Source organism: Lutjanus erythropterus, chromosome 19, assembly GCF_056507025.1.
Source record: "Lutjanus erythropterus isolate fLutEry1 chromosome 19, fLutEry1.hap2, whole genome shotgun sequence".
Taxonomy (NCBI): domain Eukaryota; kingdom Metazoa; phylum Chordata; class Actinopteri; order Lutjaniformes; family Lutjanidae; genus Lutjanus; species Lutjanus erythropterus.
Genome location: NC_139335.1, coordinates 27,309,125 through 27,336,849, shown reverse-complemented (window position 1 = coordinate 27,336,849; position 27,725 = coordinate 27,309,125). Strand labels below are relative to the sequence as shown.

At 35.9% G+C, this 27,725-nt stretch overlaps 4 protein-coding genes across 4 annotated transcripts in view; all 4 read right to left on the bottom strand.

Moving 5' to 3' along the window:
• The window catches only part of LOC146310009 (immunoglobulin mu heavy chain-like), a 97,990-nt gene that overhangs the window by 39,712 nt on the left and 30,553 nt on the right, over positions 1 to 27,725 (bottom strand). The gene's annotated exons all lie outside the window — the stretch shown is intronic.
• LOC146310012 (uncharacterized) lies at positions 2,739 to 4,319 on the bottom strand. Its single transcript, XM_084745283.1, has 2 exons — positions 3,860 to 4,319; positions 2,739 to 3,300 (listed from the first exon to the last, which is right to left on the bottom strand). Exons 1-2 carry the CDS (start codon positions 3,960 to 3,962, stop codon positions 2,957 to 2,959), a joined length of 447 nt encoding a protein of 148 aa, XP_084601409.1. The 5' UTR covers positions 3,963 to 4,319; the 3' UTR covers positions 2,739 to 2,956.
• Positions 7,110 to 8,676, bottom strand: LOC146310011 (uncharacterized). The gene is made up of 2 exons (XM_084745284.1): positions 8,226 to 8,676; positions 7,110 to 7,648 (listed from the first exon to the last, which is right to left on the bottom strand). The coding sequence occupies exons 1-2, from the start codon at positions 8,326 to 8,328 to the stop codon at positions 7,305 to 7,307; spliced, it is 447 nt and encodes a 148-aa protein (XP_084601410.1). The 5' UTR covers positions 8,329 to 8,676; the 3' UTR covers positions 7,110 to 7,304.
• Positions 14,908 to 27,625, bottom strand: LOC146310010 (immunoglobulin gamma-1 heavy chain-like). The gene is made up of 9 exons (XM_084744060.1): positions 27,577 to 27,625; positions 27,173 to 27,486; positions 20,169 to 20,226; positions 17,961 to 18,254; positions 17,790 to 17,822; positions 17,331 to 17,672; positions 16,452 to 16,781; positions 15,806 to 15,942; positions 14,908 to 15,041 (listed from the first exon to the last, which is right to left on the bottom strand). The coding sequence occupies exons 1-9, from the start codon at positions 27,623 to 27,625 to the stop codon at positions 15,027 to 15,029; spliced, it is 1,572 nt and encodes a 523-aa protein (XP_084600186.1). The 3' UTR covers positions 14,908 to 15,026.

Below are 27,725 nucleotides of genomic sequence, written 5' to 3'. Positions count from 1 at the left end.
CCCTGGTCATTTTAAAACCTGCTCACTGTTAGGTACACAAGTGCACACAAATACACCAGGCATAAATGTACTTCCTCTGTATCTGATATATCTGTATCCTGCACACACTACATTTGCTGCTGTAATTTCATGTCTCTGTGTTTATCCTGCATCATCGTAGTGTTTCATGAGAAATGCTTCAATGTCTGTGAAGATGTGTCTGCAGTACGTGTGTCAGCTGCTTCACGCCTGGATACATGCTGAGACGCAAATATGTGCAGTGAAAGATGAAACTCTCGCCTCGAGGAAGTTTATTTGCAGCTCAGACGGTTTCTACAAAGTTTCACTGCTGCAGGTGTGCTCCCAGAGGTGCAGAGAGAGAGCGGGGAAGTGGCTCTCTAAAGATGATAAGTTTAGAAATTGAAAGACCTTCACAGTCTAACTGATAACAGAAGTTTACGGTGTGTTGACTCCATGTGGTTATTTCTTAGATATTCTTAGATCCCTGTGTCGTGACTCAAACAACAACAAAATCCTCAAAGGTTTCTGATCACAAGTGAACTCCATTCAATTTTTATGTGGCTGCACAGATCTTATCTATTGTAAGTATCACATCTGTGACAAATTATTGATTTATAATCAAATTACATAATGCAAAGCCACATGCAGATTATCTTTATTTCTGTTACAGAACATTTATTATAAATGTAACAATGAAAAGTTTATTAACTGACACATTTTATTGTCACCTAAGAAAAGTAATCAAGAAGACTGGTGATCAAATTGTAACATGCTTACATTTATTAACACAAACAATTAAGAAGTACAGTTTTATTTATTTTTTTTTCTGCAGGTTACAGAGAAATCCATTTTCAGTGGCTTAGTTCAACATTATATAAAGCAGATATACAGTCCACTGTAAAAACCAAATGCCCACATTAATTAATTGTAATAAGAAGTAAAATAGTAAAACTTAAACTCAGAATTTTTAATTAATAGGAACTTTACTGAACATGAAATATTTTTTTTAATATTAAATTTAATCAGTTCTGTTGAGAAAACTTATTTTAGAGTTTTGATTCAAGCTCAAACTCTCAAAACTCAAACTTTTGAAATAACCTAAACACAGCTTTGCCGACCTACAATCTTTTGTTGAGATAATTTACTTGTTTTCTTCAAAATCGAACCTTGTATTGTGAAAATTCCTCACAGTGAATTATGAATCTGATTTGTTATTATCTGGGTGCTTGAAAATTAGTTGCAAGTGAAAATATTAACTTATGAAGAATTGTTTACGCAACAAATTTTGAAATGCACATTTTTGGAGTTTCTAAAACTCAAAGATTCAAGTTTTTCTAAAGAAGAAAATTAAATTATGTAAACAAAACATTATTAGTTGGTGAAACTTTATAAAAACTGTTGTTTCTCTTGTTTTTTTAATTGTGTTAACTTGTTGCAATGGGAGGTGTCTATATATGTACATATTCTGTAAATATGTTTAGTTTAAAAAAACAGGCAAAAAACAAAAGAGGACCTGAAGTCATCAGTGCTGTAGATCCATCTCATCCTTTATTGTTTCTTCATCTGGAAAGAAAACATCAAACAATTAAAAATATATATTTGTATAATATTCATTTATTAAATGCAGATTGTTACACAATGCTGAGGTTTGATGGATCACTTCAATCTGGAGTTTCACCCTGCTGGAGAATTAACACCAAAATGATCTGTGTGTCTTCAGCAGAGCAGATTTGCTGATATTCTACGACAATTTGATTAGATTATTCTGTTCAGAACAGAAAGTGAAGTGAAAGTGAAGCATTTCATATCGTCTCCATCAAAATCCACACAATGAACCTGTAATATCACAGGTTTTGTTTTTCTAATCTTAACACAAGGTTTGTTGTATTATAGAGCTGTTCACCAGCAGGAACTTTTCAAGTATTGTTGATGATGGATTTCTTGATCGATTGTTTTGTCATTCAGCTAAATGGAAGCACTTTTTCACATTACAGGGGCAAGAAAGTGAGCAAATCTAGAAAAGTTGGCAGTCCATCACAAGGATAGACAGAAAATCACCAACTTTAACGTGAATTTGTCTCAGCAAATTGGAATTTTTTTCTTCTCCTGCACTTTCTTGTCGGTGAGGACCCTTAAAAAAACTATGCAAAGATGAGTTAATCAAAAATTTGTCTAATCTTTATATTTTATTGTTCACACATGCTCTTTATTTCCTGTAATGTTCTCGGTCAAACTCTTTTCTTATTTTCAGTGAACGTATAAATCCTGTGTTCTACTCTATACAGTGTTTAGTATAACTGAAATACAGAAAAGGTCTGCATGTTTACCTTAACCAGGCTGAATGTCATGCTATAGAGGACAGAGAATATGAAGAGGGATACGAAGGAGGAGGCTGTGGACCACAGACTGCTGAACTCATCCTCTTCAACAGGAGCGTTTGAGCAACTCAGAGCCAAACTCAATCCTGATTCTAAAGGAAAATCAAAGAACAGTGAGGTATAGGTGGTTAGATTAGAGGTGTGTGTGTGTGAAGAAAGTTTTTTTTTAAGATAAACTCTTTGTCTGTCTTGAATAGTGCTCATAAACTAGATCTGAACATGTTTCACTCTCTGATCACATGTTGTGTGTACAGTTGAACAGTGGAACAGAGCAGCATACTAATGTGACTTTGTGCTCTTTTTTTCAGCTTGTTTTTGAAATACTGAATCATTCACGAACATGAAACACAAGTTTCTCCATGCAACATTTATTTCAAACAGTCAGCACACTTCTGAAGCTGTTAGACATCGTGACAGAGACAGATTGACACACAACATGACGGCAAACAAAACTAAACTGACATGATGACTTTTACTGTTACAATCACAAAGACTGATGAGATCACAGAGTGCACATGGCAGAGAGAACACACAGGGATGCAACAACACATGAGCACAAACTACTACATTTAAAACTGCTATTTGCGACATTCAATTGAGTTACCCTGGGCCTTGGACACTTCTTGTCTCATGGACTCGTTGCTACCAGCAGCCCAGACATTGCACTCGAACTTATGTGTGTTCCATTTGTCGGTGGTGTAAACACTTGTAGCTACATAGCCGTCTTGGCTCTTCTGTGGGGGGAAGTTAATGCCATCTGTATAGGAGCCAGTCCTGAGTCCTGTGTGCTCTAACCAGGCGATGTAGAAATCCTGCTGCTTGCGACTGGAGACCAGACACACCAGATCGACCTTAGCTGCACCTCCTTGTCGGATGACCTCGTCTGGGAGGACGTGGACTGTCACTTTTGGTTTACTTCCATCTGAAAGAGATACTCAGTTTAGCAGGGAGGTTCATATGTAAGATTTATAGATTATAACATGTTTGTGTGTGCAGGTCAGCTGCCTCCTTTTACAGGGCTGTGTCCAGACTTTTTTTTTTTGTTTATGCAGCGATAGTATACATATCAGAATGGTATTTACATTACAAGCTTGATTACATCCAGTGTTTTCAATTCCAGATCAAATAAATGCATCCAAGAATTTATTTTCACTTTACCTATGATCTCATGTCACACTTTTAAATGGTAACTAGGAAGTGGCTGGATGCTAGCGTTAGCTTCGATAGCCAATTGGTTATCTTATATGTTGCTTTGGCTTGAAATATGGTCCAATATCTCTCTGGATTTTCACTGCCCATTGTCTTTTAAGTTGCTGGTCAATCAGGAATCGTTGAAATTATAAAAGATTATCAGATACTCTACGTTTGGAACACAGCAGTCTTACATTTGAAGTCAGGGGAAAATAGCTGTCATGTGAATATGGTGTATGGAATAACAGATTTCTGTTCTACCAATCAGTGTCCATCACTGAGTGACGTACCTCCTCTGTGGACAGTCAGTTCTTCATCTCGAGTCATATCATTTCTACTGGCAGAACAGCGCACTCTGTCGACTCTCTGCCAGTCAGTGCGATTGCGAGTCATTGTGCTGGTTTTGCTGTACTGACCATCTTTTGACACTGTTGCTCCTGTAACGCCATCAGTCACATTTACTCCATCAACATTCCAAGTAACTTGTATTTCATTTACAATGGTCTGATCTTGTCCAGTAACGACACACTCCACTTTTGCCTGGTTGTTGTTGAATATTTCTTTGGCACTTGGTTGTTTCAGTGTCACTGTGAAAGGAGCTACAGAAAAGAGAGCAGCAGAGAAAACTATTTCTTAACATCTGGAAATTCAGTCGGACAGTTAAAACTCTCATGTTTTGTACTATAATGTCACTAACAGCGTACACTATGACACTATTATGTAATTGTGTGACTGTAGTAGCACTGTACCGTCACAGGAGGCCTTTGGAGGGACAGAGGGATCCTCTGAACATGTGGAAGAAAGAGCAGAAAAAAAGACATATGTTTCAATTGAGGATTTTTAGAAATAAAAAAGTGTAAAATACCAGACAGATAAGGGTAAACAGGACAAACAGAAGTTATCAATGAAATTCTAAAATAAAAATAAGACGAACAGGCTCATAGCACAAAAGTATGGGGTGCCAAATGTAAAAACTTGATTACAACTGATATATTTTCAAGATTTAGTTCATTTTCTTCACATTTAGCTCACTTTACACACATTTGAGACATAAATTATTTAAAAATTTGGAAATATGTGAACGAAAATGAAATATTAAATCTAAATGTATATCTAAATGTTAAATCTATATCTAAATGTTAAATCTATATCTAAATGCTAAATTTAAATCTAAATGCTAAATCTATATCTAAATGTTAAATCTATATCTAAATGTTAAATGTTAAATCTAAATCTAAATGGGTCGCCGAGTGTAAAGCTAAATATTTAGAAAATATCCTACGCCCCTTCTCAACCACGCCCACAAGCTTGCAGCCAAATCCAGTAAAATGGCAGTGAATGGAAATCAAATGTAAATGTAAAAAAAAAAAGAACACAAAACAAACACAAAATATCTACATCCTGCTCGTGTGGTGTAATCCAAGTGTCCGCGAGCCGCGACATTAAAATTTAACCACAAAAATCGCCATTTACACCATGTTTTTAGCCGAAACGTCAATTGTAGCATGTAGCAGGTAGTATGTAAATATGTCGTCGATCTCGCGAGACTTCCTATATACCTTAATGGATGCGCGTGTGAAAATATCGCGAGATCATTAGCTGCAACCATTTACTGCTGAAACTCCACTGATCCCTGATCATAGATATAGATTTTGCATTTAGATTTGGATTTAGCATTTAGATATAGATTTAGCATTTAGATTTAGCATTTAGATATAGATTTAACATTTAGATATAGATTTCGCATTTAGATTTAGATTTAGCATTTAGATATAGATTTAACATTTAGATTTAGCATTTAGATATAGATTTAACATTTAGATATAGATTTAACATTTAGATATAGATTTCGCATTTAGATTTAGATTTAGCATTTAGATATAGATTTAACATTTAGATTTAATATTTCATTTTCATTCACATATATCCAAATTTTTAAATAATTTATGTCTCAAATGTGTGTAAAGTGAGCTAAATGTGAAGAAAATAAACTAAATAATGAAAATATATCAGTTTGAAAACTGTAATCAAGTTTTTACATTTGGCACCCCATAGAGCCGTGGCACTCGGTATTGCCATTATAGTCAACGCTATAATTTACTGCAGAAGCGCCGCGGCGCGTCTCAGCAGCATCACAGAAGCGGATCAGCGCTCCGCGCCGCAGACGATATACAGCAAGTCTATTTTTGACGGATGGCGTGTCAATTGACACAGAGCAGGTCGAACGGGCAGGAAGTCAGGCACGGAAAACAGGGGAGAATCTGGTTGATTTTCAAAATACAAGACCCCGTGCAGACTCGCGATCATAAAGACAGACAGAAAATAAACAATTTAACTACGTAGCATGCTTATCCATGGTAGAAGCACATAGAGCAAGGAAAGAGGACTTAATCAACAAAATCAGAGCAAGTAAACATAATCAGACGGGCAAAACGCTCTGCTGCTAAAACGCTTCTGCAACGCTGCTGGTGGAGTCGCATGCATGATCACAGAGTGCACATGGCAGAGAGAACACACAGGGATGCAACAACACATGAGCACAAACTACTACATTTAAAGCTGCTATTTGCGACATTCAATTGAGTTACCCTGGGCCTTGGACACTTCTTGTCTCATGGACTCGTTGCTACCAGCAGCCCAGACATTGCACTCGAACTTATGTGTGTTCCATTTGTCGGTGGTGTAAACACTTGTAGCTACATAGCCGTCTTGGCTCTTCTGTGGGGGGAAGTTAATGCCATCTGTATAGGAGCCAGTCCTGGATTCTGTGTATTCTGACCAGGCGATGTAGAAATCCTGCTGCATACGACTGGAGACCAGACACACCAGATCGACCTTAGCTGGGTCTCCTTGTCGGATGACCTCGTCTGGGAGGACGTGGACTGTCACTTTTGGCTTAGTTCCATCTGAAAGAGATACTCAGTTTAGCAGGGAGGTTCATATGTAAGATTTATAGATTGGCTTGAAATATGGCCCAATATCCCTCTGGATTTTCACTGCCCATTGTCTTTTAAGTTGCTGGTCAATCAGGAATCGTTAAAAGTATAAAAGTTTGTCAGATACTCTACGTTGTATGACTTGTAACCTGGAACACAACAGTCTGACATTTGAAGTCAGAGGAAAATAGCTGTCGTGTGAATATAATATATGGAATAATAGATTTTTGTTCTACCAATCAGTGTCCATCACTGAGTGACTTACCTCCTCTGTGGACAATCAGTTCTTCATCTCGAGTCATATCATTTCTACTGGCAGAACAGCGCACTCTGTCGACTCTCTGCCAGTCAGTGCGACTGCGAGTCATCGTGCTGGTTTTGCTGTACTGACCATCTTTTGACACTGTTCTTCCTGTAACGCCGTCAATCACATTTACTCCATCAACATTCCAAGTAACTTGTATTTCATTTACAATGGTCTGATCTTGTCCAGTAACGACACACTCCACTTTTGCCTGGTTGTTGTTGAATATTTCTTTGGCACTTGGTTGTTTCAGTGTCACTGTGAAAGGAGCTACAGAAAAGAGAGCAGCAGAGAACAGTCAGCACACTTCTGAAGCTGTTAGACATCGTGACAGAGACAGATTGACACACAACATGACGGCAAACAAAACTAAACTGACATGATGACTCTTACTGTTACAATCACAAAGACTGATGAGATCACAGAGTGCACATGGCAGAGAGAACACACAGGGATGCAACAACACATGAGCACAAACTACTACATTTAAAGCTGCTATTTGCGACATTCAATTGAGTTACCCTGGGCCTTGGACACTTCTTGTCTCAAGGACTCGTTGCTACCAGCAGCCCAGACATTGCACTCGAACTTATGTGTGTTCCATTTGTCGGTGGTGTAAACACTTGTAGCTACATAGCCGTCTTGGCTCTTCTGTGGGGGGAAGTTAATGCCATCTGTATAGGAGCCAGTCCTGAGTCCTGTGTGCTCTAACCAGGCGATGTAGAAATCCTGCTGCTTGCGACTGGAGACCAGACACACCAGATCGACCTTAGCTGCACCTCCTTGTCGGATGACCTCGTCTGGGAGGACGTGGACTGTCACTTTTGGTTTACTTCCATCTGAAAGAAATACTCAGTTTAGCAGGGAGGTTCATATGTAAGATTTATAGATTATAACATGTTTGTGTGTGCAGGTCAGCTGCCTCCATTTACAGGGCTGTGTCCAGACTTTTTTTTTTTGTTTATGCAGCGATAGTATACATATAAGAATGGTATTTACATTACAAGCTTGATTACATCCAGTGTTTTCAATTCCAGATTAAATAAATGCATCCAAGAATTTATTTTCACCTTACCTATGATCTCATGTCACACTTAGTAGTAGTAACTAGGAAGTGGCTGGATGCTAGCGTTAGCTACAATAGCCAATTGGTTATCTGTTGTTATGTTGCTTTGGCTTGAAATATGGCCCAATATCCCTCTGGATTTTCACTGCCCATTGTCTTTTAAGTTGCTGGTCAATCAGGAATCGTTAAAAGTATAAAAGTTTGTCAGATACTCTACGTTGTATGACTTGTAACCTGGAACACAACAGTCTTAAATTTGAAGTCAGGGGAAAATAGCTGTCATGTGAATATGGTGTATGGAATAATAGATTTCTGTTCTACTAATCAGTGTCCATCACTGAGTGACGTACCTCCTCTGTGGACAGTCAGTTCTTCATCTCGAGTCATATCATTTCTACTGGCAGAACAGCGCACTCTGTCGACTCCTTGCCAGTCAGTGCGACTGCGAGTCATCGTGCTGGTTTTGCTGTACTGACCATCTTTTGACACTGTTCTTCCTGTAACGCCATCAATCACATTTACTCCATCAACATTCCAAGTAACTTGTATTTCATTTACAATGGTCTGATCTTGTCCAGTAACGACACACTCCACTTTTGCCTGGTTGTTGTTGAATATTTCTTTGGCACTTGGTTGTTTCAGTGTCACTGTGAAAGGAGCTACAGAAAAGAGAGCAGCAGAGAAAACTATTTCTTAACATCTGGAAATTCAGTCGGACAGTTAAAACTCTCATGTTTTGTACTATAATGTCACTAACAGCGTACACTATGACACTATTATGTAATTGTGTGACTGTAGTAGCACTGTACCGTCACAGGAGGCCTTTGGAGGGACAGAGGGATCCTCTGAACATGTGGAAGAAAGAGCAGAAAAAAAGACATATGTTTCAATTGAGGATTTTTAGAAATAAAAAAGTGTAAAATACCAGACAGATAAGGGTAAACAGGACAAACAGAAGTGACAGTAAGTTGAAAATCACGTACTTTTTTGCAGTTTCACACTGCCGGAGCCTGCAGGGTGAGTCACAGAACAACTGAAAGACTTCTTTGAATCCCAGTCAGATTTTGGCACTTTGATCACACTGATTCCTATATATTTGTCGTTTCTTTGAAATGGAGGATATTGTACAGAAGTCTGGCTGGTCCCACTGTCATCGGTCCACTGAAAAGTTGCGCTCTGGGGGAAGAAGTCTTGTGCAAGACAACCAACAGTGACTTGACTGTCAGACCCAGTGCTGCACTGAACCATCGGGAACACAACTGGTGGCGAATTTGTTTCTGTGGAAGAGGAAACATGTAAACACCAATATAGATAAATTCAAGAACACATGATCAATAACTTATCTTAAGGCTGATTAGAAATATTACTAGTGAGAATAACATGTTTCTTTCTTATCTTTACTGTGTCAGCATATAATCACTATAACAAAACAGAACCTGTGTCATTTTTATGTTGAAATGCTGCTGCAGAATCATAAAATTATCTTCATCCTTCCTCAACAGCAATGGCATCTTTAAAATACCTTTTTAAATGTCTTTCTTAATAATACTAAATAAAAACAATCATGTGCAGGATACGACCTCACCAACTGTGACTGTTGTTATTTTGCATAATAAAACTGAGGAGAGATTAGAGATCTGCCCAAAAGATCATTTTAATGAATAATAAATTTTGTAAAAAAAAAATTTGTTCATCTGCTCAGCTCACAGAAACAGTATTTCTAATACAGCAGTCTTCTGTGCAATATAATTAATAAGATTTACATTTTTTTCCTCACATTTCTGACATCAGTCGACTGCAAAAATCTCTTTGGGTTAAAGTCACTGATTTTATCTCGAGAGACTTTACATTCAAAATACACAATTATAGACTAAACATAAATGATTACAGATAACCAAATGCTTTTTTAAAAGATTAAAATATTGGTTGAATCTTTAAAATACAGAATAAAAAATGGAGCACCAAAGTGTTGAATATTTAACAAATAATCATACAAATACAATACTTGTGTTATATGGATGAAATTGTCAACTAATTCAATAAATGTTTAAAACTCAGCTCATGATTTAACATTTTTTTCTTTACTTTTTAAAATCATTTATTTATTGAAACTTATTTTTAGCGTGTCGTATTAATTTATTTAACACTGAACACATTGTGTCTAATATAAAAAAAATTCATTGTTCACATCAAAACGCCAATCATTAATGAGGAGAATGTAAAAATTTCACAAACTGAAAACCCGAATCGGTCTTCACCATTTTGCAGGAACGACTCCTGTTTTATCTAAAATATATTTATTTTTAATAGTTATTAATAAAAGAATACATGACATTTAATTAATGTTAATATAATGGACTAGAAAAATGATTAACACTAGCAACTATGACAGCAGTTTGCACAATAATAATGAGGACATTTTCTTTCATATGTGATAAATAAAACACTATGAGGCTACTATAAAATCTTCATGTCTTAACTGTGCACATGTAACTATTTTATCACATTTGATGATCATATTTTGCGCCTTTTTGTTTAACAGCAAATCTAAAACCCTAAAAAAGTTTTTGGGAAGAATTACAGATCACTTGATGTGAGAAGATTCCCATAAAACTTCAATAGATAATTAACAACTGAACATGAGTTTAAATGCATACAGTCCCTGTCTTATTTCAAAACAAACTATCGACTCCACACTTTATAAAAGTATATACTTAGTTATGTCTCTGTTTAGTCTTCACTTGTTTAATTGAAACAAATACTGACCCTGTATTTTAACACAAAAATAAAATATTCCTATTTTAAGATCTACTTCTATTTTAAAAAAGGCAGAACAGTATGGTGTATAATTAATTTCCATGGTAAAAAAAAAATATATTCAATAATAGGAAGATTAAAAAGAGGCAGACATTCATCAGACGCAACTGCGATCCAGCTGAATAAAACTAGATTAAAGAAAAAAACAAAAAACAAAAAAACAGCTCCTGCATTAAGCGATAATGCCAAAGAAGCTTTTTCTAAAGCTTTCTAAGAAACAGTTGCATTCAAAACATCTGTCTGGTCTGTTTTCTAGTCCGTACAACATCAGTTTAAACCTAAATAAGACCTCGAGTTAAACTTCTGTACCACAAATAATCACATTTTAGAAATAAAAATAAACTAGACAGTGAAAATATTAGTTGAAATGAGACTTACCTGAAGTTACTGTGACTTGAGTCCCTTTACCCCAGTAGTCAAAATAAGCATCACAGTGCTGCAGCTCCACTCACTGCCTGAACAAAAACCTGACAGACCAGAAAAATGTCTTCAAACCACAATAAAGTGTTTGAATTACACAGAGATCCTGGTCAGTATTTTACCCCGGTGTCATCCTGTGAACATGTCTTTTGTTTTGATTCTTTATCTGTTTTTAAAGTTAAGATTTACTGGAAGATAACATTTACATCTGTGTACCAACTGTGGCTTTAAAGTACTAATTAACTAACTTTTAACTACTAATGTGCTTATTAAAAATCATAAACACAGCAGTTACCTCACATTCCATTGAAAATGACTTTGTCCTGTCCTTTTTTCCATCACAAGAATGTAGGAGTGTAAGATTATTGATCTTAGGTTTTTGTATGGATCTGTACCACAGTGCCCACCAGCCCATCACAATGATAAACTGTCATACAAAAACCCAACACTGTTTCCTGCACAGTAAACTCAGGGGACATGTGTTGTCAGCAGTGGGCAAGAATAAAACAAAATTTAAATTTTAATCACATTTGAATCAACAATAGATCATATAACTACTGACAACAATTAACTCTGCTTGATTGAGAAAAATTGAAATATCAAAGCAACATTGAATGTTTAAATTTGCAGTTTGTATGATTTTGATTTTTTTAAGAAAAGCTTTTAAAGTTTTACTTTGCATGCAAATAAGTATCTAACTATGATAATCAAATACAACATTCATAAAAAAAATACTCAGATTACTGTAATTATGTAGTTTTTGGGGCACTTGTACTTTTATGAGTAGATTTTCAAGTCTGTACTATTACTTGTACTTAAGTATTCTTTCACCCTGTAATCTACTCAGTTACTTTCAAAATCATAGTTGAGTACTGAGTACAATTTGAATTGATATCCAAACCTTTCATCTGCATTTTTTTGTGGCCAATCAGGTGATCTGAGCCAGTGAAAACAAAGACATAAATAAAAAGATGGCAGTGATCAAGAGTTGCATTGACTCCTCCTCACAGTGCTGAAAAAATAGATAAAATATGATATTAATGGAAAAGATTTGATTTACACACTTGGAGTATTTTTGTTAATTATAATGAGGTTTCAGAGCTGGTTGTAGAAGATGTTCTGTGACATACAACATAAATGGAACTGATCCAGCATTAAGGCCTGATTCTGAAACACAGTATAAACAATCCTTCAACGTTAATTCCCAGCAAAACTCAAGAGTATTGTGACACATGTTTTGTTTTAAATATAATTTTATGGCTACAACTAAGTAACACATTTAATATTCATGGTGAGGATTCTTACCAGATTACTAATCACTTGCCTTTTTCATGGTCACAGCTCTTAGTGCACATTGTGTAATAGGCAGTAACAGGATCCACTTGCAGCACATCTTTGTTACTGCAAATTCATGAAAAAGTTTAGAGTTTTACATGAATTTAAAGACAAGCAGAGAATCTTGCTACTCAGATACTGAAAACCTGATAAAGAAAAACAAAAAACTGTCTGCTTCAGGTCAGAAGAAACTTGTCGGCCCTATATGCACGCAACACAAGATGCATAGGGCCTTGCGAGGAACACGAGGGCCCCGCCTCTCCCTCCTGTCAGAGCAGGTGTCAGTGTTTACAACTTTGATGAGAGGATGAAGCAGAACTAAAGAGAAAGAAACAGTCGTAACAGAGTTACTGGAGTGAACAGTAATCAGGTCAACTTGTGTTTCCTCCTCTACCAGTTTGATATCATTCATTCACAGTAACGTTGAGTACATGCTCCTCCATCTGTCTGTCTGTCTTATGTCAGATGTGCTGCAGTCTTCTAGTCTTTGTTGTGCTTACAGACACATCCAGGGCTGTTTAGATACTGTCTACCACAACTCTGAACTAATGCAGAGTTGGAAGATGGAACTTAATGGATTGACAGTGACCGATGATTGATTAAAGATTGAATTTAAAATCAATTAACTGACTAATGACCAGGCAGCAGACACAAAGCTCAGTGTTACGTTTTAGTATTTTCTACATTTTATATATTGTAAAAAATCTTATTTATGTTAATGCCAATATTCACTTATCTTAAGATTCTACACAAAATATTCTTTTCAAAGGGAAGGAGTGGAGATTTGAGTAAATTTGAGGTTTAATCCTATTCTAGCTGATCTAGATTAAAAGTTTTAAAATACTGGCCCCTGGTCATTTTAAAACCTGCTCCCTGTTAGGTACACAAGTGCACACAAATACACCAGGCATAAATATACTTCCTCTGTATCTGACATATCTGTATCCAGCATGCTCCACATTTACTGTTCTTATTTCATGTCTCTGTGTTTATCCTGCATCATCGTGGGGTTTCATGAGAAATGCTTCCATGTCTGTGAGGATGTGTCTGCAGTACGTATGTCAGCTACATGCTAAGACGCAAATATGTGCAGTGAAAGATGAAACTCTCGCCTCGAGGAAGTTTATTTGCAGCTCAGACGGTTTCTACAAAGTTTCACTGCTGCAGGTGTGCTCCCAGAGGTGCAGAGAGAGAGCGGGGAAGTGGCTCTCTAAAGATGATAAGTTTAGAAATTGAAAGACCTTCACAGTCTAACTGATAACAGAAGTTTACGGTGTGTTGACTCCATGTGGTTATTTCTTAGATATTCTTAGATCCCTGTGTCGTGACTCAAACAACAACAAAATCCTCAAAGGTTTCTGATCACAAGTGAACTCCATTCAATTTTTATGTGGCTGCACAGATCTAATCTATTGTAAGTATCACATCTGTGACAAAGTATTGATTTATAATCAAATTACATAATGCAAAGCCACATGCAGATTATCTTTATTTCAACATTTATTATAAATGTAACAATGAAAAGTTTATCAACTGACACATTTTATTGTCACCTAAGAAAAGTAATCAAGAAGACTGGTGATCAAATTGTAACATGCTCACATTTATTTACACAAACAATTAAGAAGTACAGTTTTATTTATTTATTTTTTTGCAGGTTACAGAGAAATCCATTTTCAGTGGCTTAGTTCAACATTGTATAAAGCAGATAGACAGTGCACTGTAAAACGAAATGCCCACATTAATTAATTGTAATAAGAAGTAAAAAAGTAAAACTTAAATTCAGATTTTTTAATTAATAGGAACTTTACTGAACATGAAATATTTTTTTTAATATTTACATTTAATCAGTTCTGTTGAGAAAACTTATTTTAGAGTTTTGATTCAAGCTCAAACTCTCAAAACTCAAACTTTTGAAATAACCTAAACACAGCTTTGCCGACCTACAATCTTTTGTTGAGATAATTTACTTGTTTTCTTCAGAATCTAATCTTTGTATTGTGAAAATTCCTCACAGTGAATTATGAATCTGATGTGTTATTATCTGGGTGCTTGAAAATTAGTTGCAAGTGAAAATATTAACTTATGAAGCATTGTTCATGCAACAAATTTTGAAATGCACATTTTTGGAGTTTCTACAACTCAAAGATTCAAGTTTTTCTAAAGAAGAAAATTAAATTATGTAAACAAAACATTATTAGTTGGTGAAACTTTTTAAAAACTGTTGTTTCTCTTGTTTTTTTAAGTGTGTTAACTTGTTGCAATGGGAGGTGTGAATAAAATGAAGTTTTATATACTGAAAATATTTGAGTTGCCTAAAACAATCATTTTATTTTACTGTGATCATGTAACACTAATTATATTTAAGCCCTGATAACATCCAACTTTTAAGTTTATCAACTCAAAAAATTGTGGCGACTGATTGCTTCAGGTTTTTTTTTAGTATTACTATCTTATTTTGTTTTACAGTGTGGATTATCTATATATGTACATATTCTGTAAATATGTTTAGTTTAAAAAAACAGGCAAAAAACAAAAGAGGACCTGAAGTCATCAGTGCTGTAGATCCATCTCATCCTTTATTGTTTCTTCATCTGGAAAGAAAACATCAAACAATTAAAAATATATATTTGTATAATATTCATTTATTAAATGCAGATTGTTACACAATGCTGAGGTTTGATGGATCACTTCAATCTGGAGTTTCACCCTGCTGGAGAATTAACACCAAAATGATCTGTGTGTCTTCAGCAGAGCAGATTTGCTGATATTCTACAACAATTTGATTAGATTATTCTGTTCAGAACAGAAAGTGAAGTGAAAGTGAAGCATTTCATATCGTCTCCATCAAAATCCACACAATGAACCTGTAATATCACAGGTTTTGTTTTTCTAATCTTAACACAAGGTTTGTTGTATTATAGAGCTGTTCACCAGCAGGAACTTTTCAAGTATTGTTGATGATGGATTTCTTGATCGATTGTTTTGTCATTCAGCTAAATGGAAGCACTTTTTCACATTACAGGGGCATGAAAGTGAGCAAATCTAGAAAAGTTGGCAGTCCATCACAAGGATAGACAGAAAATCACCAACTTTAACGTGAATTTGTCTCAGCAAATTGGAATTTTTTTCTTCTCCTGCACTTTCTTGTCGGTGAGGACCCTTAAAAAAACTATGCAAAGATGAGTTAATCAAAAATTTGTCTAATCTTTATATTTTATTGTTCACACATGCTCTTTATTTCCTGTAATGTTCTCGGTCAAACTCTTTTCTTATTTTCAGTGAACGTATAAATCCTGTGTTCTACTCTATACAGTGTTTAGTATAAGTGAAATACAGAAAAGGTCTGCATGTTTACCTTGACCAGGCTGAATGTCATGCTATAGAGGACAGAGAATATGAAGAGGAATATGAAGGAGGAGGCTGTGGACCACAGACTGCTGAACTCATCCTCTTCAACAGCATCGTTTGAGCAACTCTGAGCCAAACTCAATCCTGATTGTAAAGGAAAATCAAAGAGGTATAGGTGGTTAGATGAGAGGTGTGTGTGTGTGAAGAAAGTTTTTTTAAGATAAACTCTTTGTCTGTCTTGAATAGTGCTCATAAACTAGATCTGAACATGTTTCACTCTCTGATCACATGTTGTGTGTACAGTTGAACAGTGGAACAGAGCAGCATACTAATGTGACTTTGTGCTCTTTTTTTCAGCTTGTTTTTGAAATACTGAATCATTCACGAACATGAAACACAAGTTTCTCCATGCAACATTTATTTCAAACAGTCAGCACACTTCTGAAGCTGTTAGACATCGTGACAGAGACAGATTGACACACAACATGACGGCAAACAAAACTAAACTGACATGATGACTCTTACTGTTACAATCACAAAGACTGATGAGATCACAGAGTGCACATGGCAGAGAGAACACACAGGGATGCAACAACACATGAGCACAAACTACTACATTTAAAGCTGCTATTTGCGACATTCAATTGAGTTACCCTGGGCCTTGGACACTTCTTGTCTCAAGGACTCGTTGCTACCAGCAGCCCAGACATTGCACTCGAACTTATGTGTGTTCCATTTGTCGGTGGTGTAAACACTTGTAGCTACATAGCCGTCTTGGCTCTTCTGTGGGGGGAAGTTAATGCCATCTGTATAGGAGCCAGTCCTGAGTCCTGTGTGCTCTAACCAGGCGATGTAGAAATCCTGCTGCTTGCGACTGGAGACCAGACACACCAGATCGACCTTAGCTGCACCTCCTTGTCGGATGACCTCGTCTGGGAGGACGTGGACTGTCACTTTTGGTTTACTTCCATCTGAAAGAGATACTCAGTTTAGCAGGGAGGTTCATATGTAAGATTTATAGATTATAACATGTTTGTGTGTGCAGGTCAGCTGCCTCCATTTACAGGGGTGTGTCAAGACTTTTTTTTTTGTTTATGCAGCGATAGTATACATATCAGAATGGTATTTACATTGCAAGCTTGATTACATCCAGTGTTTTCAATTCCAGATTAAATAAATGCATCCAAGAATTTATTTTCACCTTACCTATGATCTCATGTCACACTTTTAAATATTAACTAAGAAGTGGCTGGATGCTAGCGTTAGCTTCGATAGCCAATTGGTTATCTGTTGTTATGTTGCTTTGGCTTGAAATATGGTCCAATATCCCTCTGGATTTTCACTGCCCATTGTCTTTTAAGTTTCTGGTCAATCAGGAAGCGTTGAAATTATAAAAGATTATCAGATACTCTACGTTTGGAACACAGCAGTCTTACATTTGAAGTCAGGGGAAAATAGCTGTCATGTGAATATGGTGTATGGAATAATAGATTTCTGTTCTACCAATCAGTGTCCATCACTGAGTGACGTACCTCCTCTGTGGACAGTCAGTTCTTCATCTCGAGTCATATCATTTCTACTGGCAGAACAGCGCACTCTGTCGACTCCTTGCCAGTCAGTGCGATTGCGAGTCATTGTGCTGGTTTTGCTGTACTGACCATCTTTTGACACTGTTCTTCCTGTAACGCCATCAGTCACATTTACTCCATCAACATTCCAAGTAACTTGTATTTCATTTACAATGGTCTGATCTTGTCCAGTAACGACACACTCCACTTTTGCCTGGTTGTTGTTGAATATTTCTTTGGCACTTGGTTGTTTCAGTGTCACTGTGAAAGGAGCTACAGAAAAGAGAGCAGCAGAGAAAACTATTTCTTAACATCTGGAAATTCAGTGGGACAGTTAAAACTCTCATGTTTTGTACTATAATGTCACTAACAGCGTACACTATGACACTATTATGTAATTGTGTGACTGTAGTAGCACTGTACCGTCACAGGAGGCCTTTGGAGGGGAGCGAAACTCTGAACATGTGGAAGAAAGAGCAGAAATAACGACATATGTTTCAATTGAGGATTTTTAGAAATAAAAAAGTGTAAAATACCAGACAGATAAGGGTAAACAGGACAAACAGAAGTGACAGTAAGTTGAAAATCACATACGTTTTTGCAGTTTCACACTGCCGGAGCCTGCAGGGTGAGTCACAGAACAACTGAAAGACTTCTTTGAATCCCAGTCAGATTTTGGCACGTTGATCACACTGATTCCTATATATTTGTCGTTTCTTTGAAATGGAGGATATTGTACAGAATCCATGTTGCTCCCAACGTCATCGGTCCACTGGAAAGTTGCGCTCTGGGGGGAGAAGTCTTGTGCAAGACAACCAACACTGACTTGACTGTCAGACCCAGTGCTGCACTGAACCATCAGGAACACAACTGGTGGTGAAGTTGTTTCTGTGGAAGAGGAAACATGTAAACACCAATATAGATAAATTCAAGAACACATGATCAATAACTTATCTTAAGGCTAATTAGAAATATTACTAGTGAGAATAACATGTTTCTTTCTTATCTTTAGTGTGTCAGCATATAATCACTATAACAAAACAGAACCTGTGTCATTTTCATGCTGAAATGTTGCTGCAGAATCATAAAATTATCTTCATCCTTCCTCAACAGCAATGGCATCTTTAAAATACATTTTTAAATGTCTTACTTAATAATACTAAATAAAAACAATCATGTGCAGGATACGACCTCACCAACTGTGACTGTTGTTATTTTGCATAATAAAACTGAGGAGAGATTAGAGATCTGCCCAAAAGATCATTTTAATGAATAATAAATTTTGTAAAAATAATTTTGTTCATCTGCTCAGCTCACAGAAACAGTATTTCTAATACAGCAGTCTTCTGTGCAATATAATTACTAAGATTAAAATTTTTTTCCTCACATTTCTGACATCAGTCGACTGCAAAGATCTCTTTGGGTTAAAGTCACTGATTTTATCTCGAGAGACTTTACATTCAAAATACACAATTATAGACTAAACATAAATGATTACAGATAACCAAATGCTTTTTTAAAAGATTAAAATATTGGTTGAATTTTTAAAATACAGAATAAAAAATGGAGCACCAAAGTGTTGAATATTTAACAAATAATCATACAAATACAATACTTGTGTTATATGGATGAAATTGTCAACTAATTCAATAAATGTTTAAAACTCAGCTCATGATTTAACATTTTTTTCTTTACTTTTTAAAATCATTTATTTATTGAAACTTAGTTTTTAGCGTGTCGTATTAATTTATTTAACACTGAACACATTGTGTCTAATATAAAAAAATCATTGTTCACATCAAAACGCCAATCATTAATGAGGAGAATGTAAAAATTTCACAAACTGAAAACCCGAATCGGTCTTCACCATTTTGCAGGAACGACTCCTGTTTTATCTAAAATATATTTATTTTTAATAGTTATTAATAAAAGAATACATGACATTTAATTAATGTTAATATAATGGACTAGAAAAATGATTAACACTAGCAACTATGACAGCAGTTTGCACAATAATAATGAGGACATTTTCTTTCATATGTGATAAATAAAACACTATGAGGCTACTATAAAATCTTCATGTCTTAACTGTGCACATGTAACTATTTTATCACATTTGATGATCATATTTTGCGCCTTTTTGTTTAACAGCAAATCTAAAACCCTAAAAAAGTTTTTGGGAAGAATTACAGATCACTTGATGTGAGAAGATTCCCATAAAACTTCAATAGATAATTAACAACTGAACATGAGTTTAAATGCATACAGTCCCTGTCTTATTTCAAAACAAACTATCGACTCCACACTTTATAAAAGTATATACTTAGTTATGTCTCTGTTTAGTCTTCACTTGTTTAATTGAAACAAATACTGACCCTGTATTTTAACACAAAAATAAAATATTCCTATTTTAAGATCTACTTCTATTTTAAAAAAGGCAGAACAGTATGGTGTATAATTAATTTCCATGGTAAAAAAAATATATTCAATAATAGGAAGATTAAAAAGAGGCAGACATTCATCAGACGCAACTGCGATCCAGCTGAATAAAACTAGATTAAAGAAAGAAACAAAAAACAAAAAAACAGCTCCTGCATTAAGCGATAATGCCAAAGAAGCTTTTTCTAAAGCTTTCTAAGAAACAGTTGCATTCAAAACATCTGTCTGGTCTGTTTTCTAGTCTGTACAACATCAGTTTAAACCTAAATAAGACCTCGAGTTAAACTTCTGTACCACAAATAATCACATTTTAGAAATAAAAATAAACTAGACAGTGAAAATATTAGTTGAAATGAGACTTACCTGAAGTTACTGTGACTTGAGTCCCTTTACCCCAGTAGTCGAAATAATCATCACAGTGCTGCAGCTCCACTCACTGCCTGAACAAAAACCTGACAGACCAGAAAAATGTCTTCAAACCACAATAAAGTGTTTGAATTACACAGAGATCCTGGTCAGTATTTTACCCCGGTGTCATCCTGTGAACATGTCTTTTGTTTTGATTCTTTATCTGTTTTTAAAGTTAAGATTTACTGGAAGATAACATTTACATCTGTGCACCAACTGTGGCTTTAAAGTACTAATTAACTAACTTTTAACTACTAATGTGCTTATTAAAAATCATAAACACAGCAGTTACCTCACATTCCATTGAAAATTACTTTGTCCTGTCCTTTTTTTCCATCACAAGAATGTAGGAGTGTAAGATTATTGATCTTAGGTTTTTGTATGGATCTGTATCACAGTGCGTCCCAAGTATCACAATGATAAACTGTCGTACAAAAACCCAACACTGTTTCCTGCACAGTAAACTCAGGGGACATGTGTTGTCAGCAGTGGGTAGAAATAAAATGAAAGTTAAATTTGAATCAATAAAAAAATATTTAAGCATGTAAATTGGAATATTTATTTTATTTGGCATTGTACTTTTCAATCACTTTAACACTGTTAATTCAGAAACTATCTTCATCTGTATTTAATATACAGTGACATAGCTTACTTTTATATTTTCATCTGAAGAACTGAAATTAAAAATTAGTCCAAAGTCATTTTTTTAAAAATTTTAATATATTGATACAACACCAGTCCACTAATTTATTTAGACCACAACAGTGGATAAAACTGTACCATCATTATATACCACATTAATTTAATTAAAAAAAATGAATACATATTAAAATTAATTGCATTTTTTAATTAAATTAAATATTTAAAATGTATTTTGTACATATTTTAAATATTCAAAGTATAATTTGTAAATATTTTGGAACTTTTAAACATCTTTAAAGATACTTCATGACAGCTGAACTAAACAATAGATGATATAATTACTGACAACAATTAATTCTGCTTGACTGATGAATAAAAATTGAAATATCAAAGTGACGTTGAATGTTTAAATTCACAGTTTCTATAATATAATGTTGACATTTTTCAGAAAAGCTTTTAAAGTTTTACTTTGCATGCAGGGGTGGAAGTAACTGATTAATTACTGTAATTAAGTCGTGTTTTTGGGGGGTACTTGTACTTTTATGAGTAGATTTTCAAGCCTGCATTTTTACTTGTACTGAAGTATTAATGTCACCCTGTAATCTACTTAGTTACTTTCAAAATCATAGTTGAGTACTGAGTACAATTTGAATTAACATCCAAACCTTTCATCTGCATTTTTGTGGCCAATCAGGTGATCTGATCACAAACGAGCCAATGAAAACAAAGACATACAGCTGAAAATCAACACAAAATGGTACAGCAGCAAACATTTGGAGTAAGGATGTTAATGAATAATCATTAATCATTAATCATTAATTGCCATTAAGAATTTACCCAATTAGAAACATATCCATTGATGTTCATGGAAGGAACTGCACTTCATTTGATACTGATTTATCTAGTGGAGCCATTTGTTGAATGAGGAAACTTAAACTTTGACCTAACATGAGAAAAAAATGAACAAAAACACAGAAAAAAAGAAAATTCTGAAAGTAAAATGTCTAAATGTCTGTCTAAATTATTAATGATTAATCAAATGTTAGCGTTTTCAACTATTGGTTCAGGAAAACACACAAAAATATACTTTTACTTAAGTATATTTCTAACACCAGTACTTTTATTTGTAATTGAATATTTTAGCAATGCAACAGTACTTGTACTTGAGTATAGGTTTTCAGTACTCTTTCCACCACTGCAAAAATAAGCAACATAAAACATAAACATAAAGTAAATAAGATAATGTTGAGTGCGTATTTGCCAACTCCTATGTCAGCTCCTTACAGGTCCTAAGCTGAAAGACTGAAATATAATAAAACTTTTATTTTGTTATTTACAGACAAACTGCTGCCCATCCTCGTCACAGGAGATGATCATCCTGATGATGTGTAAACTCCCCTCTCATACAGGTATTTTTAAAAACAGCTTGATTAAAGTGGTTTTAGATCAACTTCTATCAGTGACTGTAACAGAGACATCTGCAGTGGTTTTTGAACAGCTCTGTGGCTTCCTGTATCACTGTGGCTCTCGAGCACAATAATAAACAGCAGAGTCTTCAGTCGTCAGGCTGTTCATCTGCAGATACACCTGGTCCACGTTGTTGTCTCTGGAAATGGTGAAGCGATTCTTAACTGATGTGGAATAATGTTTAGTGCTTCCGCTCGGAGCAGAAATGTAGGCAACCCCCTCCAGTCCTTTTCCTTCAGCTTGTCTGATCCAGCTGATATGAGCATCATCATCTGATATTCCTGCATACGTACAGGTCAGTTTGTGTGATTCTCCAGGCTGCTTCACCACTGGTTCAGACTCAGTCAGAGTCTGACTGCAAATACCTGGAAGAAAAGCAGTTCAATCAGAACAGAAGCAAACAGAAACCTTCAGGGAGAAAAAGAAGAGTTCAGAAGTGTGTATTCAGCAGAAATCAATGAGAGCATCAGATTCAGAAACATTATCCATGTAGTTAAAGTCATAGTGAAACTGTGCTCTCTGTCTGTTGGTGGTTTGGTTTCTCTTCTTCAGTTTGCAGTGAGATAAATAAAGATGGCAGTGATGAAGATTTGCATTGACTCCTCCTCACACTGCTGAAAATATTAAAGGATTAAAATGATATTTTTTTTATTTTATTTTATTTTATTTTTTTATTGATGGAAAAGGTTTGATTTACACTCACTGTGTTGAACATAATGAGGTTTCAAAGCTGTTTGTAGAAGATGATCTTTGTACAAGAATAATAATAATAATAATTCATTATACTTATATAGCGCTTTTCAAAATACTCAAAGACGCTTGACAAAAAGAAAAGAGAAAGAAAGAAACAACATACAACAATACAGCAAACAACAAAAAGGAAAGAGAAAAAAAAACAAACAAACAAGGGATGAGGAGAAGAAACTGTCAGTGGTTGAAAGCGGCATTGAACAGATGAGTCTTGAGCAGTTTTTTGAATATGGGGAGAGAGGACGAATCTCGGATGGCTAAAGGGAGTGAGTTCCAGAGGGTGGGAGCAGCGATGGAGAAAGCCCTGTCCCCCCAGGATTTGTACTTGGTCCGGATGGGTGGGTACAGGAGATTAGCATCAGCAGAGCGGAGTGCACGGGTGGGAGTGTGTCGGTGAAGAAGTTCAGACAGGTAGGGTGGAGCCAGGTTATTTAAGATTTTGTATGTAATTAGGAGGATTTTGAAATGAATTCTCTGGGGGATGAGCAGCCAGTGGAGTTTGTGGAGGATGGGGGTGATGTGTTCACGGGTGCGGGTATGGGTGAGTAGTCGGGCGGCAGAGTTCTGGATGTACTGGAGCTTATTGAGGGTTTTTGATGGTGAGCCGTAGAGGAGACTGTTGCAGTAGTCCAGACAGGAGGTGATGAAGGCGTGGATGAGGGTTTCTGCAGCTGTGGAGGAAAGGGATGGACGGAGATGGGCAATGTTCTTGAGGTGGAAGAAAGCTGTTTTGGTGAGTTGTCTGATGTGCTGGTTGAAGGAGAGGGTTTGATCAAAAATGATGCCAAGATTACGGATGTGAGGGGAGGTTGGTACTGAGGTGCCGTCGATGTTGAGAGTGAAGTTATGGGTGGATTTGGTGAGTGCTTTTGGACCAATGATGATTATTTCGGATTTGTCGCAGTTTAGTTTGAGGAAGACACACAACTTTAATGGAACTGAGTGGATCCAACATTAAGGCCTGATTCTGAGCAAACATTTTGTAACAAACACACATTAATTCACAGCTCAGAGCAAAACTGAAAAGAGTATTTAAATTTCTCTCCATATTTTAATTCTCTTTTCTTTTTCTTGAAACACATCTGTACAGACAAAAGTTCTCAGAAACAAAAGTTACATTATCCGATCTTCTTAAATAACATTAGTGTTGACAAGAAAACCAACAAAAGACTGCTTATGTTGATGAAAACATCTATTGTTTGTTTGATTTCCTCACTGCCATCACTTTCATGTATGTTCCATGTGAGTTCATGACTGTGATCAGTATTATAAACACAGTTGGCCCTTGTCTGCCCTCTAGAGGTTTAAAGGAGGAACTACAACTATCTTGATTTCAGCATAATGTAACTCACTTGTATAATACAGAAAGATGTTGTGTCTGATGCTTTGCGATACACTGTTAACCTGCACATATCCCTGTTTCCCCTCTAGTGCATCCTGGGATATGCTCCAGCACCTCACTGATGTGACAATGAACAGAAGACAGAAGCTGTAGAAAAAGAATGGATGGATGGATGGAAATGATGGATTATGATTATTAATTATGTTTGATTGTTATTCCTGCCTGACATAAGTCTGGAGGGGATCATGTAATCGCTTTTTGTTTGTTTTGTTTTTGTGCATGTTCATGACTGAAGGATCGCTATTATTCAGAATTCTTGAAAAATACTTGAAAAACAAATTTTTGTGACTTTTATATCCTTGTATTGTATATGGCTGGATACATCATTTTCTCAGGTCATCCCATTCTTGTGAACACACTCTCTCACACCTTGAAATGTCCTGGTTGTTCTGTAAGATTTTTTAATGTGTGGGAGACGAAGCTTTACATAGAGCAAACTCTACAGGTTTTGACATTCAATGCTCTCAATCATATAAGGTTAATAATATAAATGTTCTTACCACAACCACTCAGTCATCAACAGCATTTCTACAGAAAATTGTAAAGAACCTCCTTATGTTGTATAAATAGTTTAATGTCATTGAACAGACTATGCCATTTTCTGAATTCAGAAAAAAATCCCTCTACAAATAGACAAACTCTTAAACTAAGTTTATTAAACTGATGTAGGCAACTTTTAGTTCTCTTTGACGAAATGTAACCTAAAAAAAAAAGCATGTCCAAATTAAGTGCTGATCAACATTTGTTCACTTTTTACAGCTAGGGCTCTGTCTTTCACCTGGTGCAAGGCGGATGCGCAAGTTGCATTGCTATCTTACACTGGTGCAGTTGCCATTTTTGCCACATGTAAACAGCACTGTATTAAACAGCGCTGTAGTGCAGTGTGCTTGCGTAGACAACAGTTTGTTCAACATAGCACCTTTTCTGTTAAATTATATGTTTTGCTATGGCCCTGCTTTTAAAGGTGATGAGAGCTGACTTTTTGGTTGGTTTACTGAATGTTCAGCCTAACACTCACCCATGAAGTAGTCAAGGCACTTGTGCACAGTGCTGTGTGCTGCTGGCACAAGAGGTGGATACCCCTGCACCCCTGGTGCAAGATGGCAAAGGTGGATTGGGACACACCTTGAATAAATTAAAACCACTGCCGTTTGTGCTTCCAATTTTCAGTTTAGATCAGTCTAAGATAGTAGATACTTGCTGTGCTTTCTTTACTTGTATACTTGTACATCTGTGTCCTTTGTTAAGTTTTTAAATACTGTGTTGTTGTTGTATTGTTTCTGTACATGTCGAGCACAGTAAGGATGAAGAGTTTGTACAGCTGCTCAACCAACTCCACAATAATAGCACAATAATAAACAGCAGAATCTTCAGTCTTCAGACTGTTCATCTGCAGATACACCTGCTGTCTGCTGTTGTCTCTGTTGTTGTTAATGTTAATGTTTTGTCAAGAATCTCTATTAAGGCCATGCAACAGTACTACACATCTATTAATGGCAAATTATAGACATGTCTTTAAAAAAATCACATGTTCACATGCTGACATTGACATAACATAGTTGTGAACATACTGGGCAGCAGAGCACAGGGAGGGGTCCTAAACTGCAACATACTGGTTTCTTTTTGTCCACTTTTTAAAAAACCTGCTTTTGAGTAGACAAATCACTTTTTAAAACTTTATACAACTTTCTGACTTTATGCAAACTCAGTTTTGATCATGATTTCAGCTAATTAGTTAAAAGATTGAGACGATAAATGAACTATTAAGTTTTTTAACACACAAAATGAATATTAAAATGAAAAATAAAACAAGGTCATATTGTCAATCCTGTTTCTTTGCTCAGTAGTAAAACTAAAACATGCTGTTTTCATACATACAATACAAGGATACAATCTGGTCTCCTTGAGGGGAAAACGGACAGAAAAAAGATGCAGTTGTGTTAGATTTTGGATCCATCACTGTTAAAGTTTAAAAAAACCAAAACTAATACAACAAATGTCTTGAATTACAAGGTAATAGATGTACATCTCTACACCTAATTCAATATAATACAGCAGTCCTGCAGTGACTGGTGGAGATCAAGGTCAATAACTTCCACATGTGTTACGGCCTCCAGTTGAAAATCCTCGCTGGAAGAAAAAAAAGAAGTGACTGGTTTTCTTATTTTCATCATATATCCATCATTTCCTGACTTGACATAGATGCTGTCTGCAGATTTGCCTAGTAAGTGTACCTACACAGGGTACTTATTATTACTTATTCAGACACATTTATATCCTATTTTTATTGCCAGTTGGTTTGTACTGACTGTGCTACTGACAGATCTTCTCCGGCAGTGTTTACGCTGGTGAAATCTAGGTTTGGTGATCAATTAATTAACTGATTGCAGCTTTAATGGCAAGATGTCATTCTGAAAGTCAAAACCAAAAGATTTTCTTTTTGATCAGTTTTATATTGTTAAATAGAGAATTTACCATTCAATATAGAACAATACATTTTGACTCTTTCCTTTTAGTTGGCTGATGAAACATCATGAAGACAATTAAAAAAAGAAACACACTGATGTTGTAAATATATATTGGGAAGGTGAATAATATCCAATAACCTTTTAGAAAAAAACCCAGATGTCATTCAGATCTCATTGTTGTTTGTTGTGTGTGGAGGTTTTTGTGCAGCTGCTCCACTGTCTTCACTCACTGTGTGTCTTCGAGCACAGAAGTAAACAGCAGAATCTTCTGCTGTCAGGCTCTTGACCTCCAGGTACTGAGTGCTGCTGGACACGTCTTCAGTCATGAGGAAACCACTTTGAAATGAGCTGCCATAGCTAGCAGTATTTGTGCCTGTGTTCATCCACCCAACCCACTCCAGAGCTCTCCCTGCTCTCTGTCTGATCCAGTGAATATAGAAGTCTGTCATGTCAAACCCAGATATGATACATGACATCTTGACTGTCTCTCCAGGTCTTTTCACCTCAGAGGGAGACTGGTCCAGTTTGATCTCACTCCAAACTCCTGTAAGTAAAGAAATGATGATCATTATCAAACCTGTAAATCACATGTTGGACATTTACAAAAGAAATAAAACAGGACTGAATTTCTCACCATGGATAGAAAGTACAAATAATAAACTCCAGATAATTGTATTTTCCATTCTGTGATAAACACTGTAGCTCAGTGCTCTGTGATCTGAGTGTTTGACAAAATATATCAAAGTGTCCCAGTGTCCTGCCACAAGCTGCTGATGGTGTGTT

What these genes read in the sequence shown, in the direction of transcription:
- LOC146310012 (XM_084745283.1), bottom strand. Translation starts at nt 3,962, where the DNA reads ATGACTCGCAATCGCACTGACTGGCAGAGAGTCGACAGAGTGCGCTGT. An exon ending in ACTGACTGTCCACAGAGGAG is followed by an intron (nt 3,301 to 3,859) that starts GTACGTCACTCA and finishes TATCTCTTTCAG; the next exon opens with ATGGAAGTAAACCAAAAGTG.
- LOC146310011 (XM_084745284.1), bottom strand. Translation starts at nt 8,328, where the DNA reads ATGACTCGCAGTCGCACTGACTGGCAAGGAGTCGACAGAGTGCGCTGT. An exon ending in ACTGACTGTCCACAGAGGAG is followed by an intron (nt 7,649 to 8,225) that starts GTACGTCACTCA and finishes TATTTCTTTCAG; the next exon opens with ATGGAAGTAAACCAAAAGTG.
- LOC146310010 (XM_084744060.1), bottom strand. Translation starts at nt 27,625, where the DNA reads ATGGAAAATACAATTATCTGGAGTTTATTATTTGTACTTTCTATCCAT. An exon ending in ATTTGTACTTTCTATCCATG is followed by an intron (nt 27,487 to 27,576) that starts GTGAGAAATTCA and finishes CTTTACTTACAG; the next exon opens with GAGTTTGGAGTGAGATCAAA. An exon ending in TCTGTGCTCGAAGACACACA is followed by an intron (nt 20,227 to 27,172) that starts GTGAGTGAAGAC and finishes GTGGAGCTGCAG; the next exon opens with CACTGTGATGATTATTTCGA.